Consider the following 17,309-nt stretch of genomic DNA (forward strand, 5'->3'; position numbering starts at 1 on the left):
TCTTTTCCAATGAATCGGCTCTTCACATCAGATGGCAAAAGTATTGGAGCTTCATCATCAGTCCTTTCCATGAATATTCAGGGTTATTTCCTTTAGGATTGACTGGTTTGATCTCCTTGCAGTCCAAGGGACTCTCAAGAGTCTTCTAAAGCATTATTCTTAGTGTTTGCTTTTAGTTCATTGTTTGGATAAACTGTTTATTACTTCTAATCCCCTAGTGATGGACACTGAGTTACCTTCTTTTTCTTCTTTTGCTATTATTAAGGTCACCGAAGTCAGCATACCTCCTGAGGCATCTTTTCCTGGTAGTTTCCAGTTAGGCCTATGGTGTACATTTTTTTTTTCTTTAAAGTCTTTATTGAATTTGTTACAATGTTACTTCTGTTTTATGTTTTGGTTTTTTGGCTGTGAGGCATGTGGGATGCCAGCTCCCTGAGCAAGGATTGAACCCACACCTTCTGCATTGGAAGGTGAAGTCTTAACCACTGGACCCCCAGGAAAGTCCCTCTATGGTATACATTTTGACTCATGCCATCATTACTCTTCAGAAAGGTGGTGCCAATTTACAGCCCTCGAGAGTGTCTGCTGCCCCATTCACTGGCCAAGACTGTCATTTGCAGGCCTAAAGGAGAAAAATGTCAAAGAGAAACTGGTGACATTGTGTTCTGCCAACACCCTTATGCCCAAGACACCTGCTCCCTCTCCAACATCAATCTCTCTCCTCCATGCTTTGCTTCTGCCCATCCTTCAAGACCCAGTTAGCACCCTGCCACTCCCAGGAAGTGGGCTGCTATAATGGAAGGAAGGCTAGACTTGAAGGCTGAGGTCCGAATCTTGGCTTTGTGCTTCATTGCTGTTCAGTCATGACCGACTCTTTGTGACCCCATGAACTGCAGCACGCCTGGCTTCCTTGCCCTTAATTACCTAAGAAAATCTCTTGTCTTCTCAGTGACGCTTATTTTCTAATCTTCTAAATGGGAACAGTAATACTTACCTCACAGAATTATATACTTGGCACATAGTGGGTGATGAGTAAATATCCATTTCTTTTTTTTTTTTAATTGGAGTATAGTTAACCGACTCCAGTATTCTCACTCCTGGAGAATCCCCATAGATGGAGGAGCCTGGTGGGCTGTGGTCCATGGGGTTGCAAAGAGTTGGACACGACTGAGCGACCAAGCACACACATAGTTGCTTTAATTATAATTGTTGTGCTGGTCTCTGCTGTACAACAAAGTGAATCAGCAATATATATATACATATATCCCCTCCCTCTAGAGCCTCCCTCCCGCCCTGCTCCATCCCACCCATCTAGGTCTTTATTTTCAGGCCTCCTTCAGTTATTCCAGTGCATGTAACTTCTCTCCCATCCCCCTGACCCCTGGCACCACATCCACCGTGGGGCACCTTTGTACTTGCATACTTGACCTATGACTGATTTGAGTCTTTGAGTCCATGGTGGTAACCTAGGCTCTTCAGTGAGTTGTTTTTCACCCCTCAGACACCTGGAAGGTTGAATGAATGTGTGCTAGAATCACTGTGGTTCCTTCTGTCAGACTAAAAGGAGGTCTTAATAAGATCTATTGCCACCTACAAATGATGCTGTGGGTTAGTTGAGCAGGGCCCATATCTGCCAGTAGTATTTGTGCCTGGGGTAGGGAGGCGGCGGGGCGAAGGATACCTGGGCCCTTTCCTTTGGGATTTGGGCAGTGACTGTATCCTGGGGCTGTGTTTCTTACTTCTGGGACCTGCCCTGTCGAGTCTCACTTCCCCAAATCCCCATGCTCAGATGCTCAGTCGTGTCTGACTCTTTGAGACCCCGTGGACCATAGCCCGCCGGACTCTTCTGCCCATGGGATTTTCCAGGCAAGAATACTCAAGTGGGTTGCCATTTCCTATTCCAGGGATCTTCCTGACCCAGGGATCGAACCTGAGTCTCTCATGTCTCCTGCACTGGCAGGCGGTTTCTTCACCACTAGCACCACTGGGGAAGCCCAGGTCTCCCTTAGTGGGTCTCACTTAGGACCTGTGTATGCTCTTTTCTGAGTCTTGAGGTGGGTGAGGGCCAGTCTTCTCCGGCTGTGCTCTTCCTCATCCACCTTCAGCCTGGCCTGGCCTGGCCTTGTTGGCGGCTCGTGCAAGTCCCTGGCACCAGGGGCCAGTCAGAGCTGGTGGGGGGGGCCCCAAGTGGGGAGCTTTCTTGGGCACAGTGAGGGCCCTGTTTTCCTCCCCCCACCTCTCCGGGGGCCCCCGTTCACTGCAAGGAGAGTCACGCTTTCCCCCTTGAGATAAGAATAGAGCCTGACTGTGCCCCAGGACAGAGTCCAGCTTCTTCAGCTGGGCCTCCGAGGCCTGGCAAGGGCTCCCAGATGGTACTGGCGTGAGTGGGCCCTGGCCGCCTGCCGCGCCAGCCCCTTGTGCATTGTGCGGCGGGGACACTGGGGCAGTGTGCGTGCCTGCCCGGCCCTCCACCCAGCGCCCAGAGCCCTCTGTCTCCAGGCTCTGCTCAGGATGGAGGCGCCTGGCCTGGATCAGTTCCCCCAGGCTCTGTGGTGCCCCTTCCCTTCCCCAGGGCCTCTCACTCCACCCTCGCAGCCGTGAGACCTCCTGTGAGCAGCCAGGCTTGTCTCTTCCTGGAAGGGAGGGCCGGAGCTGTGGCTAGGAGCGGAGACCAAGAAGAGGCCGTCCAGAGGGCTGAGTGTTGAAGGCAGGGGGCCCAGGGGACTCTTTGTGCCACCCCAAGGGACAGGAAGCAGGAAGCAGCAGGGGCCTCAGATAGAGTGGTGACGGGGTGCTGGGGCCCCTACCTTTGTTGTTGTCGTTCAGTCGTGTCCGAATCTGCAACCCCATGGGCTGCGGCGTGCCAGGCTTCCCTATTCTTCACCACTCCCCAGAGCTCACTCAAACTCATGTCCATTGAGTCGGTGATGCTGTCTAACCTTCTCATCCTCTACTGCTCCCTTCTCCTTTTGCCTTCCATCTTTTCCAGCATCAGGGTCTTTTCCAGTGACTTGGCTCTTCACATCAGGTGGCCAAAGTATTGGAGCTTCAGCTTCAGCATCAGTCCTTCCAATGAAATTCAGGGTTGATTTCCTTTAGGATGGACTGGTTTGATCTCCTTGCTGTCCAAGGGACTCAAGAGTCTTCTCCTGTACTGCCTGTGTCTGAGGTGGGAGCCGGAACAACCTTGTATCAGGCCAACAGCAGGACTGAACCAGGAGCTGTTAACCAGGCACAGGGCTTAGAGTGTCCCCTGGCTCTTCTTGTGATCATGTTGGGGGATTCCTGGTACCCTTTCTAGCCTCCAGATTCTAAGGCCAGGCTTCTCAAACTGTGGTCTTTGGACCAGCATCAGCCGTAGACCTGCTCAATCAGAAAGCAGTGGGGCCCTGAAATCTGTGTTGAGCATGTTCTCCAGGGACTTCTGTTGAGCGTGGGAACCCTGGGACCCTGCTGATTTTGAATATAGTTTTCAGTACTTTTTCCAGAGTCCAACAGGTGACTCATGAGTGTCGAGGCTGTGGCAACCTTGAGGGCCCCATCTAAAGACATTCAAGTAAAGAGATATTAAAATATGTGTTTGAATATGGGGTCCCCATTTAACCTTAAAAGAACAGAGATCTCAGCCTGTACATTTACATGTATTTCAGTTAATTCGACAGCATGTCCGGTCGTGTTTGGGGTTTACTGGGTGAGAAAAGCCAAGGTTCATAGCTGTCAGTAACTGGTTTGTGCAATGGTTTTTTTTGAGCCAGGGTTTTCCATTTTACACTGGTGGCTTTCCACCCTCCCTCCCATGGCTATTAACCAAACCTGCCATACACATCAACCCAGGGGTTTGGGGGTGATGTGCTGCCATGAAGGATGGCTGGGTCCCTCTAAGAAATGCTGGCATAGACACTAGCTCCTCTCCCAAGAAGAAAGCACTGTTTGTGAGTCTTCAGTGGGAGGACAGGATGAAGGCAGATGCACCGGCTAACCGTTTGAGTTTCCGAAGCACTGTCCCCGGGTTGGGTCTGGGAGAGGCAGAGAACCACGTTCACAGATGGGGAAGTCCACTCTCAGGGGTCGGGTCATAGAGCTCATCACTAAGTCATGTCCTCTGATGTTCTTTTTCTTCCGTCTTGCCAGCTGCGAGGGCTATGGAGCTGATGGCCCTTGGGGCATGGGGTTTGCTGGTGCTAATGAGAGTGGATGTTGTGTGACCCTTAGTGAGAGGTCAGGCTCTTGCCACGTGCTTTGGGGGCCTTGTGTCAGGGGCCCACAGGGCTCCAGGCAGCCCTCAGCCCACCGCTTCCTAAGTCTTCCCCTGCGAGAATGGGTCTCAGTGAATTTTGAGATGGTTGTGATGTGCCCTGGGTGAGAGGGTTGCAAGTTCCTTACTGGGGTGCTGGAGGCCCCCGGGAAGCACCTGGACTTCTGAGATTTCAGTAGAAAGCCTGGGATTGGATAAGCAGGGGAGAGGTTGCTGAGGAAGAAACAAGCAGTCTCAGTGACACACAGTTAGATCTTCAGTACTCTAATACTCTTAACTAAGTAACAAGCCTATGGCCTCACCGATTGGTGCGTGCGTGTATGCTAAGTCACTTCAGTCCTGTCTGACTCTTTATGACCCCCTGGACTGTAGCCCACCAGGCTTCTCTGTCCATGGGATTCTCCAGGCAAGAATAATGGAGTGGGTTCCCATGCCCTCCTCCAGGGGATCTTCCTGTCCCAGAGATCAAACCAGTGTCCCTTACCTCTTCAACACTGGCAGCCAGGTTATACAGGTGGATAGGCTATTTTAAAACAGATCTGTCCAATCAGAAATATTTAAATAGGGACTTCCCTGGTGGTCCAGTGGTTGGAACTCTGTGTTTCCGCTGCAAGGGGGCACCAATTCAATCCCTGGTTGTGCGACTAAGATCCCATATGCTGCATAGTGTGGCCAAAACATAAAATAAGATTTAAAAAAATTTAATAATACTAGACAGTGTTGACATAGCACTTGTCGTTTTTCAGGTGCTGTTCTAGAGGCTGTACATTTATTTATTCACTCATTTCATCCTTGCAATAAACCTGAGTACTACCAGGCCCATTTTATGGGGAAATTGAGTCACAGAGCAGTGAAATCATTTCTTCAAGGTCACCCAATCAGCAACAGGATTTGTACCCATGCCATCTCTCTCCAGAGTGTGTGACCTGAACGACTGGTTGCTATATTGATTTTGTACGTGCCTGCCACAGAGGGGCATGGAGCCCCCATGACTCAGTGCAGCTGTAAGGTGTGGAGCTCAGAGCATCTCTGCTGAGAGTCATCACCAGGGTCTGGGGATTGAGTCCTGGTCTAGCTGAATCATTTAGGGGAGACTCAGTAACAGCGCTTCCCAGTGGTAAAGAACTCACCTGCCTATGTAGAAGATGTAAGAGATTCAGGTTCAATTCCTGCTCCAGGAAGATACCCTGGAGGTGGGCATAGCAGCCCACTCCAGTATTCTTGCCTGGAGAATCCCATGGACAGAGGAGCCTGGTGGGCTACAGTTCATTGGGTCGCAAAGAGTCAGACATGAACAAAGTGAATTAGCACACATGCACACACATGCAATAACAGGGCAGGATGGGAAAGTGACAGTGCTCCCTTCTCAAGTCTCCCCAAGTTTTGGAGGGAAATGAGACTGGAGGGTTTATGGCAGGGCAGAGGGAGCCTGAGGCCTGCCCTGGTCCCACTGGATGAACAGTGGAAGGAGATGGATGGTCCAGAGGCCCAAAGACTGTCAAGGGTATGCATCAAAGGCCAGTCTTGACTTTCCTCCACACAGGAAGAGCCTTCGTGCTCAGCTCACTTGCAGTTCCCCAGTGGTTAGCGCCAGTGATAAGAGAGTTCCAAGTTGTGGTCAGAGACTTGAGCTGCCAAATGCTTTTGGTCCCCACATGGCCTAAGTGTGATGTCCTTCACGTCATCCTCTGCCCCCGGGCTGCCGTGGGCCGGGGATTGAGCACAGCTGGGCAAGAGGAATCAGAACCTGCTCGTCAGAGATGCTCAGAATGGAGGGGAGGGGATGGTGCTCCTTGGGAACATGTTGGTCTGCAACATGGAGCAAACAAGTGCGCCCAGAGGCCCTAAAACCAGTTGATGCTTTGGGATGGTGACCAGGCAGGGTGTAAGGACAGTCTGTGGGCAGTTTCCGCAGAGACCACTGAGTTGTGACTTCTGTTAATCCAGGTCCGAGGAGTGATGGGTGCGTGAAGTGGGAGGGAGAACATGGGCCAGGCCCTTTGACCAACAATCTGACACTCTTGCGGGGAGGGGAGGTGTCCGTTGTGAATGACATGCTTGCAGGAATCCTGTGGAAGATGGTGAGCTTCTGCTCTTTCATCAGCCTTCTGGAATAACTGTCTTTAACTTCTGTCTCCTTGGATAAAATGTGTAATAAAATATAATAAACTGTAAAATAAAGCATCTTCATGAAAGCGGGGCTGTGCCTGGGGCTGACCTGGGGTGAGCACTCAGTGACTGTTTGAGGGAGGGAAGGAAGAAGGAAGGAGGCTGAACAGCTAGACAATTCTTCCTGAAAAGAAGTTGTTTCTTCTTGGAAACAACTGTAATATTTTGAACCAGTTAGAATTGCTGCCCACCATCCCTGTCTGCTCTGAACTCCTGATTCCCCTTGTTCTATTTGTTTTCTTCCATCACCTTCTTCTTTTTTTAAAATAATTTTGTTTATTTATTTTTGGCTATGCTGGGTCTTCACTGCTGCTCAGGCGTTTCTCTAGTTGCAGCGAGAAGGGGCTCCTCTCTAGTTGCAGTGCTTGGGCTCCTCATTGTGGTAGCTTCTCTTGTTGGAGCCCGGGCTCTAGGGTGCACAGGCTCCCAGGCTCTGGAGCACAGGCTCAGTAGCTGTGGCGCACGCACTTAGTTGCTCCTTAGCATATGGGATCTTCTCGGATCAGGAATTGAACTCATGTCTCCTGCATTGGCAGGCAGATTCTTTACCACTGAGCCACCAGGGAAGCCCCTTCATCACCATTCTGATATTCTTTATAGTTTATTTATTGAGTTGGCCAAAAAACATCTGAACAACTTGGCCAGCCCAGAATTTATTGTTTTTTATTGTCTGCTCCCTCTACCTCCATGCAGAAGTCAGTGGTCCACGCAGACAGGGTTTTTCCCCTTCTGTTTGATCACTGACATGCCCCAAATGTCTAGGAGCAGTGCCTGACCCTGGATAGGTACTCACTAAATATTTGTCAAATGAATGAGTGGATGAAAGTGCCAGGGAACACTAAAGATTTGTCAAATGAATGAATGGGTGAAAGTGCCAGAGAAGGGCTTGGCTGGTGCTGTCTGTCCCTGAGGATCCACTTGCCATAGATGTTGGAACATGTTGTCCTCAGGGAGGGGCAGGTCTGCGTCCCCTGGGAGGGGCCCACACAGTCTGGCCACCTGCCCTTGGCCCTCTTTGTCCTCCTGATTTCCTGGGCCCCTCGGGTAGGACCATGTTGATACTGTCCAGCAGCTCGGACACAGAAAGGCTTTCCAGGACTTGTGGGCTGGACAGTGAGGACTCTTGGGGGCCAACCGGAGCCAGACCAGTAGTGAGGTGAGCTCTCCTTAATTGAGGATCCTGGAGTCTGCGCTCAGACTGCATTCCTGAATCCTGCCTAACTCCCCTCACTCCCCCACCCCGGCCCCCCTTCCCCACAACTCAGATTCCACCCTCTGGGCTGTGAGAAGTCGAAAAATTCCAGATTGAGCAATGGTAGGCCGAGATGAAATCCCTGTTGACTCAGCCTCTGTCTTTTTGTCTTGCAACTGGTGTCTGACCCAAAGGATTAACCGTGGTCATCCTGGCTGGCCCCACACCCCGGGCTGCCGCAGGGCCCAGGCGTGTCCCATTACTCTCAGGGTCAAACCCAGACCCCAGTCCTTAGCCCGGTGGTCAGACCCAGTCCGGACCCCTGGCAGCACCCCCGTGAGAGCCTTCAGCTGTGGCCAGCAAGTCCATTTCCAGCCTGAGCTCATCTGTTTTGCCCCTGACCTGACCCGTATCCAGTTGGCATTGCCATTCAGCCTGTCCACGCCACCCGCAGCCTGAGCTGTTCAGTGAACTCCAAGTCTGTCGCTTCAGCTGCTCTGGCCAAAAACCTTGACAGCCCCCTCCCCCCACTTTCTCTTACATCCTGTATTTGGTTTGTCAGGTAAGCATGTGAGCTCCTCCTCCTGAAGGTGCAACTTTAAAAAAAAAAATTCCAACCACTCCTCACCACCTGTACCCACACTGTCATTTTGTTCCGAGCCACAACCACCAGCATCATACCCTTGGATTTGAACGGTTGCTTCCTGACTAGAAATCTGGATGGGCCCCCACGATAGCAGAGTAAATGCTGAAGAGGTCCCCACCGCAGCTGACAAGGAGCTATACAATCAGACACGTGACTGCCCTGACTCTGGGGCCTCTCCTCCCCCTCACTTGCTCACCTCCCTCACCCTGCCTCTCTGGCCCTCCTGCAGATGTTCCAGGCACACTTCCTCCTCAGGGCCCTGGCAGCCCGCGTGGCTCACTCCTTGCAGTGGACTGACTAATGGTCTCCACAGATGTCCATGACCTAGTCCCCAGAGCCTGTGGGGACGTTACCTTACAAGGCAGACGGGATTCTGCAGGTGTGAGTAAATTAAGGCTGTTGTGATGAGGAGGTGGTTTTGGATTATTCTGGTGCGTCCAGTGTAAGGACAAGGATCTGTAGAAGGAGGGAAGTGGGAGGGTCAGGTCTGTGACAGCAGAAGCTGGAGATTGAGGATGTGGGGACGGGGCCTCGAACCAAAGAATGCGGGCAGTGTCTAGAAACTGAGAGGAGAGGCACGGAAGCGGGTTCTCTTTAGGGCCTCTCAAAGGAATTGCCTTGCTAGTACCTTGACCCCTTTCTAGCCCTCTGACTCCAGAACTGGAAGATAATGCATTTATATTGTAACTTTAAGGTTCATTGTTGTTTAGTCACTGAGTCGTGTCCGACTCTTTTGCAACCCCCAAGGACTGTAGCCTGCCAGGCTCCTCTGTGGGATTTCCCAGGCAAGAATACTGGAGTGGGCTGCCATTTCCTTCTCCAGGGGATCTTCCTGACCCAAGGATCAAACCCACATCTCTTGCACTGACAGGCGGATTCTTTACCACTGAGCCACCTGGGAAGCCAATTAGTTTGTGTTAATTTGGTGCAGCAGCCACCCGAAACTAACCCACTCTTTCATCTCTTTTGAGTCTCTTGCTCACCCCACTATGCCCACCCCTTTACCCTCCTCTGTTCTTTTTCTCCATCACTTGTCACCTTTCAACAAAACTGAGTCATTTACTCATCTATCCAGCTGTTGTGTGTCTCTACTCACAGGGGTGTAAGTTCCATTAATGTTACAACATAGCATTGTCAGAGTCTAAGAGACCTTATTGATCTCTAAACAACCTTATTTCATCAGATCGAGGTGAGGAGGGGTCCTGCTAAAAGCTATGGTGTTGCCATGGTAATTTCTAGAGCCCCGAGGGCTCAGACCTCCCAGTGCTTCCACTCTCCAGCCATTATCTCTTTAGGGCTCCTCCTTCCTGAGGCCATACCCAGGGGACAGCAGGGCCTGCTCAGAGCAGGTGCTTAGAACTTGAAGGCTGGGAATCAGTCTTGGCAGAGGATTCTCCAGGCAAGAATACTGGAGTGGGTAGCCATTCCCTCCTCCAGGGGATCTTCCCGACCCAGGGATCACACCCGAGTCTCCTACATTGCAGGCCAATTCTTTACCATCTGAACCACCAGGGAAGCCCCACTTCCGCTTGGCAGAGGAGTTGGTGGGTGAGGCAGGGTCTTACAGGAAGCCTGGAGGTTCTCCCCAGGGAGTACAGATGGGGAAGCTGATGGTCTCGTCCCCAGCAGCTTGGGTGGAAGATGGAGTGTTTGGAAGAAGGAAAGGAAGAGAAGATATGAAATAGTAGTGATGGGCAAGCAGGTAGGACAAGAGGATGCCCACGATGGGCACCTGGGCTTGAGGACCCCCAAATGACATGGCACATGGCCAGGGAGGAGCAAAGAAGGGTACAGAAGACCTTCTTTTTAGGGGCCTGAGGTTTGCTTCCCCAAGATGCAGCTGCAGGGTGCAAAGGGTGACCGGTTGGCTGTTGGGAAGACTCCTTCCTGTTGTCTTCTCTAGGGAGGACATGGTTTGAAAGGCTTCCTGGACTGGGGAGGGGAGGTAACATTTTTGCCCCCCTCCCCGCAGGCTGCTGATAAAGTGAGGTTAGTGATGAGCCTACAGCTGTGTTTTTGCACCACTCCACCCTCCCGTCCACCCGCCCGTCCCGCAGGGTTCCCCTCCCTCCTCGGTCCTCCCCCTGCTGGCGGGTGACTCACTCTGCTCTTGTGCAACAGCCCAGGCTCTCTGAGCAGAGTTGTTTTCCTCGGTGCCATCAGCTCCCCTCCTGATTTATGTCTTTCCATCTGGGTTAATGCTTTCCACATTTGGGTCTGAAGATTAGTGTGTGGCTCAGGGCTGCAGCCACCAAAACCCCAGCACCCCGCTTGGGTCTGGCATGGAGAAGCCAGCTAGCCAGCCAAACAGACAGCCAGACAGACAGAGGGCAGCTTGGAGCTTCACCTGAAAGCCATCCTGCCTCTGGCCAGCCTCCTTGCCTCCCGGAGGAGGCAGAGGGAGGGAGGCTCGCAGCCCCCGCACCCGGCTTGCCCGGGACTCATGCTGTTTCCTGTGAAGGGCGCACAGCGTGGGGGGTGCGAAGAGGTAATTGCCCGAGCCTGTGACTTCCCATCAGAGGAGCTGCATCGTCGTCGGGAAGTGAGAGGCACAAGTCGTAGGGCGTGGAGAAGTGATATCTCTGTGGCTGTGAAAGCTGCCGTACAACACGTGTGTGTGTGTGTTTCTCTCTCTCTTCGTGGAACAATAATATTACCTTCGTTGCCATGGTGTTGTTGTGGGGGTGGCTAATTGGACGCAGACCTGATACGGGCTGGTGTCCATAGTGATTATCGGACGCAGCCGTGGAACCCGCTTGCATTTGCTCCCCTAGCTTGAGAAGCTGGCAGGGCATCATCACCATGGCGGTGGGTGCCCTAGGGTAGGGTGGCACCCTGGTCGGAAATGGACCCAGAAACCAGGATTTAGGCAGGGGCAGGCGCAGCCCTGATCACTTCCAGGGCTGGAACACAGCCTGGGTTTGCTGAGGGCCAGAGTTTAAGAAACTCCTCCTCCTCCTCGGAGGCCCTGGACCACAGGGGTGCGGACGGGGTGTCCATGGCACCAAGAGGGCTGGGGGGTTGACTCGAGGCTGCTTGCTGTGCAGCTGGTCCCCTGGGCCTGCTCACCTGGCAGGTGTCGTCTTCCCACCGAGGTTGTAGCGTCCATGCAGAAGGAGGTGCATGGGGTAGGTTTTAAACTCTTTGTTGAGTGAGAATCCTAGGAATGTATCTTTGTTCATTTTATTCTTACTGAATATGTCATATGTAGATGAATTCTGACATTTGATGAGCACTAAGAAATACAGAGGGCTTCCCAGGTGATGCTAGTGGTAAAGAACCCACCTGTTAATGCAGGAGACATAAGAGATGTAAGTTAGAGCCCTGGTTCAGGAAGATCTGCTGGAGGAGGGCATGGCAACCCACTCCAGTATTCTTGCCTGGAGAATTCCATGGACAGAGGAGCCTGGCAGGCTACAGTCCATAGGGTCACAAAGAGTCAGACATGACTGAAGTGACTGAGCACATTTTTACTGAATAGGTAATATATAGATGAATTCTGACATTTGATAAGCACTAAAAAATAAAGTGAATGTTGGCCTACCTCTTACCCCTGTCCTCTGCCTCTCAGTTCACCTCCCAGAAGTGAGCAAGTTATCACTTTCTTGTGGGTGTGGAGGAAATCAAGCAGATGTTTGCAAATGTATGTGTGTCTTTACTTCCCTTCGCACTGTAATGGCTTCCTCTTCTTCACCTTGCTGCTGCTGCTGCTGTTTTTTTAAACCCTGTAACAATAAATCAATGGAAAGAGCATCTTTTGTTTGTTTGTTTTTTAAAACACCTTCTTGCCTCATTTCACCGATGGGCCTTCCTTGAGGAATTTTGATGTCCATAGATGTCCACGGCAGACCCTGACCTGGGCCTTGTGGGCACAGGCGTGAACAGAGCAAGCCAGCCCTGTTCGAATGGAGCATCTCGTGTTGTCTTTTCAATAATGAAATAAGCAGAAAATCATGATCCTTGGGCACTTAGAACTTGACTTCGCCCTGGTACAGAAAAGGAGGTGTTACTTTTCTCTCACCGCAAATGTAGTAGTTTCGCATCCCTTCCATAGATCTGAAGAGCCAAAGTCTGAGATGAGTCATGAGGTTAAAATCAGTGTCCCAAGCCTGGCTTCTCCTGGGGGATCAGGGTAGGGGGGCATCCATTCCTTTCTTTTTCCATCTTCTAGAAGCTCCTTCCAGGACTCAGGGCTGCATGTCCTACTGCTTTTTCTCCCCATTTCTGGCCTCACGTGGGCTTCCTTCCCTCTTTGACCTTGTCTCCTTCTTATAAGGACCCTCCTTAGCTCAATTACACCTGGCACATCCCTTTTTTCTTTTTAAGGTCACATTTGCAGGTTCCAGAGATTAAGATGTTGCTCCATTTGGGGGGCCTGTTTTTCAGCCTGCTCCAGGGGGTAGCTTTCAGTACTTGTAGAAGAGCACTTTTGTGTGAGAGAACGTCATTAACCAAGTTGGGCCCTTCCCAGGTGTTCCCTATTGGTAAAAATGGACAAGATTTGAACCACTCCTTGAAGGTCTGATGTTCTAAATCAGTGCAGCTCACTGTTTAAAGTGGCCAAGACATGGAAACCTAAATGCCTGTCAACAGATGAATGGATAAAGATGTAGTACATATATACAATGGAATATGACTCAGCCATAAAAAAGAATAAAATCATGCCATTTGCAGCAGCATGGATGGACTCAGTTCAGTTCAGTTGCTCAGTCCTGTCTGACTTTTTGCAACCCCACGGACCTCAGCATGCCAGGCATCCCTGTCCTTCACCAGCTCCCGGAGCTTGCTCAAACTCATGTCCATTGAGTCAGTGATGCCATCCAACCGTCTCATCCTCTGTTGTCCCCTTCTCCTCCTTCCTGCCTTCAGTCTTTCCCTGCATCAGGGTCTTTTCCAATGAGTCAGTTCTTTGGATAAGGTGGCCAAAGTATTAGAGTTTCAGCTTCAGCATCAGTCCTTCCAAAGAATATTCAGGACTGATTTCCTTTAGGATTGACTGGTTTGATCACCTTGCAGTCCAAGGAACTCTCAAGGATGGACTAGAGATTATCATACTAAGTGAAGAAAGTCAGAGAAAGGCAAATACCATATATCACTTATATGTGGAATCTAGAATAGGACGCAAATGAGTTTATGAAAGAGAAACAGACTCACAGACATACAGAACAGACAAGTGATTGCTAAGGAGTGGGGTGGGAGAGGGATGGATTAGGAGTTTGGGGTTAGCAAATGCAAACTATTATATATGGGATGGACAAGCAACAAGGTCCTACTCTATCGCATAGGGGACTATATCTAATATCCTATGATAAACCATAATGGAAAAGAATATGAAAGAAAATGTTTGTATAACTACATCGCTTTGCTGTACAGCAGAAATTAACACAACATTGTAAGTCAAATATACATTAAAAAAAAAAAAGAAAGTGGTGCAGCTTACAGTTGGGTCTCTGCATCACCTGGGGTTTGTGGGGAAAGCCCAGAGGCCCAGATCTTATCCTGTGTCCATAAGCCTTGAACTTGTGCCCTTCATGAACTCTTCATTGACTCTGCTCCTCAGAGAAGTTTGAGAAGCACCCCTCTTAGGAGTCATCTCGGGGATGATAATGTGTGTGTGTTGGGGTGGGGGGGATGTGTGGGAGGTGGAACGTCTTGTCTTCCGTGAGTAAGCACTGAAGCTGGGCTGCAGACAGGAAGCGCTGGAGGAGACCAAAGGAGGGGCCCGTGTCTGCAGAAGCAGCCGCCACCTGAGCCACACCTGGGAGGCAGGAGAAGGTGTGGCTGCATGGAGAAGCAGGGAGGGTGCTCCAAGCAGAGGGGAAGACTTGACAGCAGCGCAGAGGTAGGAACAGACATGCCGTCTGTGGGAACATGGAGGCTGTTTGGGGCCAGAAGGGACAGGAACAGGGAACTGGGCTGACAGGAGGAGCACTTGACAAGATTCACCTGCAAGTGTTTGCAGGCTTAGGATAGGGCAAAGGCAGGATTCTGTCTACCATGTCGTTGGCAAGGATGAAGGCTGGGTGGTGGCAGGGAAGGTGGAGAAAGGGTGATTTAAGAGGAAATCTGAATGGCGTAGGTCTAACAATCAGTTGATACTAATTGAGCAGGTGTGTCGGGCGCCGTAATGCTATCAGCCAGCTGGACAAGGTCCCTGGTGTTGGAAGTCTGCTTCCGGGTGAGGAGGCGTGGGTGGAGTTGGGCAATAAGCAGACAAACCCAAATAAACAAGGAGGGCCTCAGCCTGTGGTAAATGCTGTGCAGGATTAAATTGGTTCCTGTGGTTGGAAGTGACTAAACGGTGGCTTCTTTAGATCGGTGCTTGTGGGGGAGCCTCCCACTTAAGCCGATGTCTGGATCCAGCCATGGGAACGAATTGCTGGGGGAAAGGCAGAGGTAACAGCCCATGCCAAAGCCATGAGGAAGGACCGAACTTTTTCCAAGGAGCAGCTAGGACAGCGAGGTCCAAGCTTAATCTGCAGCGATGGAAATGTTCTGGTCATTTCCTGGTCATCTGTTCTGGTCATGTGGCCACCAGCCCCATGTGACAGCTCAGTACTTGAAAGGTGTCTGGGAATACTTAGGAACCGAATTTCACATTTTATTTTAGTTGTCACTGTTTTAACCTTAATAAAGCAACGTACGGCTGGGAACCACACTGCACTGAATGGCACAGAGCAAAGAAGGTTGGTGTGGCTGGAGGGGATATGGTATAAAATGATGAGGGATCGAGTAGGTAGAAGGGCAGACTTTATTGCTTTGTGAATTAGGTGAAGTAGTTTGGATTTCTTTTTTCAAAGAGCAGTGCAAAATCTTTGGATGAATTTGGTTGAGGGGGTTGATGTAATCTGATGACTGTATTCTAAGTTCTCTCTGGCTGCCGTGTAGAGAATAGGTTGGAGGGGATGGAGAGCCAATTTGAAGATCATTGTGATGATACAGGGAGTGGTGATGGTGCCCTGGGAACGGGGTGGCAGCACTGGGTGGATTCTGGATGAACTTTGGAGGTGGATTGACCAGAGTTGAGAGGGATTAGATTGGGAAGGTGGAGAACTTGACCCTGGGTAGCAGCATTGTGAGAAGTCTGCTCAGAAGTCTGGCTAAGTCTCAAAGTCTGGGTAAACTGTACCCAGATCCCTGACTTGCAGAAACTGAGACCACATGTCTGTTGTTTGAAACTACTGAGTTTTGGTTTAATTTGGTACACAGTGGGCTTCCCTGGTGGCTCATTGGTAAAGAATTCTGCCTGCCAGTGCAGGAGACATGGGTTCGATCCATGAGTTGGGATGATCCCCTGGAGAAGGGAATGGCAACCCACTCCAGTCTTCTTGCCAAGATAATCCCATGGACAGGGGTGCCTGGTGGGCTACAGTCCATGGAATTGCAGAGAGTCAGACATGACTGAGCTCACAATACTCTGATACATGGTAATATTATTTATTATTAATTAATTATTATTATTTGCTTATTTGCTAGTAATTCTATTAGTAAAATAACTAGTAGAAGAGGCAAAGGCAGTGTCCTCAAAACCCTTCATCTCCTGGCTTTACTTTCCTCTATGTTGGCGGCATTTTCTAGCTTAGTCACCTCTTCAGAAAGATGCTAAAAACTCTTAATAATTCCAAGGAAAGAGGAAAATCACTGGGCAGCTTTCCAGTGGAGCCTAGGATGGCATAGTTGAGAGGTGGGGTCATCCTAACCCCACAGACTATGGAATAAGAGTGGTACCTAGAGGAAAATTGAAGTCAGCTGGTTCCAGTGGGAGAAGAATGGAAATCTACCCGACATGGTAACCAATGAGATGTGGCAGTGATGGAATCCTTGATGTGAGCCTGGAGGGCATTTGAGGGGACATGTCCAGCTCTCAGGCAGAGAGGGAACTGAATGGCTTGTGTCATCAACATCCAGGGAAAAGTCTCATGGTGTAAAGGCAACAGCTGCAAGGAGCTCAGAGGAATGAGGTCGTGGGAAGTGGTGATCCCGGTGTTAACTGTGTGTGAGATTTTGTGTGCCCATGTCCATGCAAGGACATTAAGAAGAGAACATGCCAGTGAGGTGCCAGGCAGGCAGATAGGGACCATTCTTTTGAAAAGTCCAGCAGCCAGATTTTGTTCCTCTGTGCTAATAGGAGAGGTTGCCAGTTGCAGGCCTAGAAATATAATGAAATTAATCACAAAAAGGCAAGGCTGCCAGGAACCATATACATCACTCGTTTTATCATCTGTTAAACCTGAATTATTCCCCCAAGACTTCTTTTAACCTAAAGTTTCCGTTTCCTCCTTCTGAGCCTTCAGAACTCCTAACAGGGAGGGAAATAGCTGCCTCTTTGCTTCCCTCTTTCCTGGTCGCCTGTGAAGGTGCTAAAGAGATGGACTAATAATAAGTTGAGAATATTCCTCCAGCCCAGCAGGAGAGAAGAGAGAAGTCCTGGCCCTGTCCCGTCCCCATCATGCGCCTTTTGGTATGAAGTAGAGCCTGGTTGTGAGTTCAGGAGGAAGTTAGCTGTCAGGTTTGAGCAATTCTTGGTTTGTGAGAGAACAAAGATTTCTCAGGAAATAAGATTGGGCAGAGGCCATCACACGGTCTGGCCACAGGGCGACTAATCTTGTAAAAGTCATGAAGATGCACCTTTGTTTTTTTTTGTTTTAACATTTTATTTTGTGTTGAGGTATACATAATTAACACTGTTGTGGTAGTTTTGGGTGTGCAACGGAGAGAGTCATACATAGATGTGTATCCATTGTCCCCCAAACTCCCCTCCCATCCAGGCTGCCACATAATACTGAGCAGAGTTCCCTGTGCTATACAGTAGGTCCTTGTTGGTTATACATTTTAAATATAGCTGTGTGTAGATACCCATCCCAAACTCCCTAACTATCCCATTCCCCCCATGCTCCACCCCTCCACAACCGTAAGTTCTTTCTCTTAAGTCTGTGAGTCTGTTTTGTAAGGAAGTTTATCGCTGTGTCATTTCTTTTTAGATTCCACATATAAGGGATGTCATATAATATTTCTCCTTCTCTGACTTACTTCACTCAATCTGACAA

At 50.1% G+C, this 17,309-nt stretch overlaps 1 protein-coding gene across 9 annotated transcripts in view; it reads left to right on the forward strand.

Annotated features, from left to right (window-relative positions):
- GAS7 (growth arrest specific 7) overlaps positions 1–17,309 on the forward strand; it is a 203,031-nt gene that overhangs the window by 45,009 nt on the left and 140,713 nt on the right. For 2 of the 9 annotated variants that reach the window (XM_081578312.1, XM_081578305.1), the window contains exon 1: positions 13,964–14,104. The exons of 6 other annotated variants lie outside the window; for them this stretch is intronic. In XM_081578312.1, coding sequence (XP_081434438.1) covers positions 14,048–14,104 — 57 coding nt within the window. In that variant the 5' untranslated portion in view covers positions 13,964–14,047. Of the gene's footprint in view, positions 1–13,963; positions 14,105–14,830; positions 14,949–17,309 lie in introns of those variants that run through there. One more of the 9 variants, XM_081578317.1, reaches the window with a different exon arrangement.

The sequence above is a fragment of the Giraffa tippelskirchi genome, chromosome 3 (genome assembly GCF_054371585.1).
Source record: "Giraffa tippelskirchi isolate mGirTip1 chromosome 3, T2T-mGirTip1v1.2.pri, whole genome shotgun sequence".
NCBI classification, from domain to species: Eukaryota; Metazoa; Chordata; class Mammalia; order Artiodactyla; family Giraffidae; genus Giraffa; species Giraffa tippelskirchi.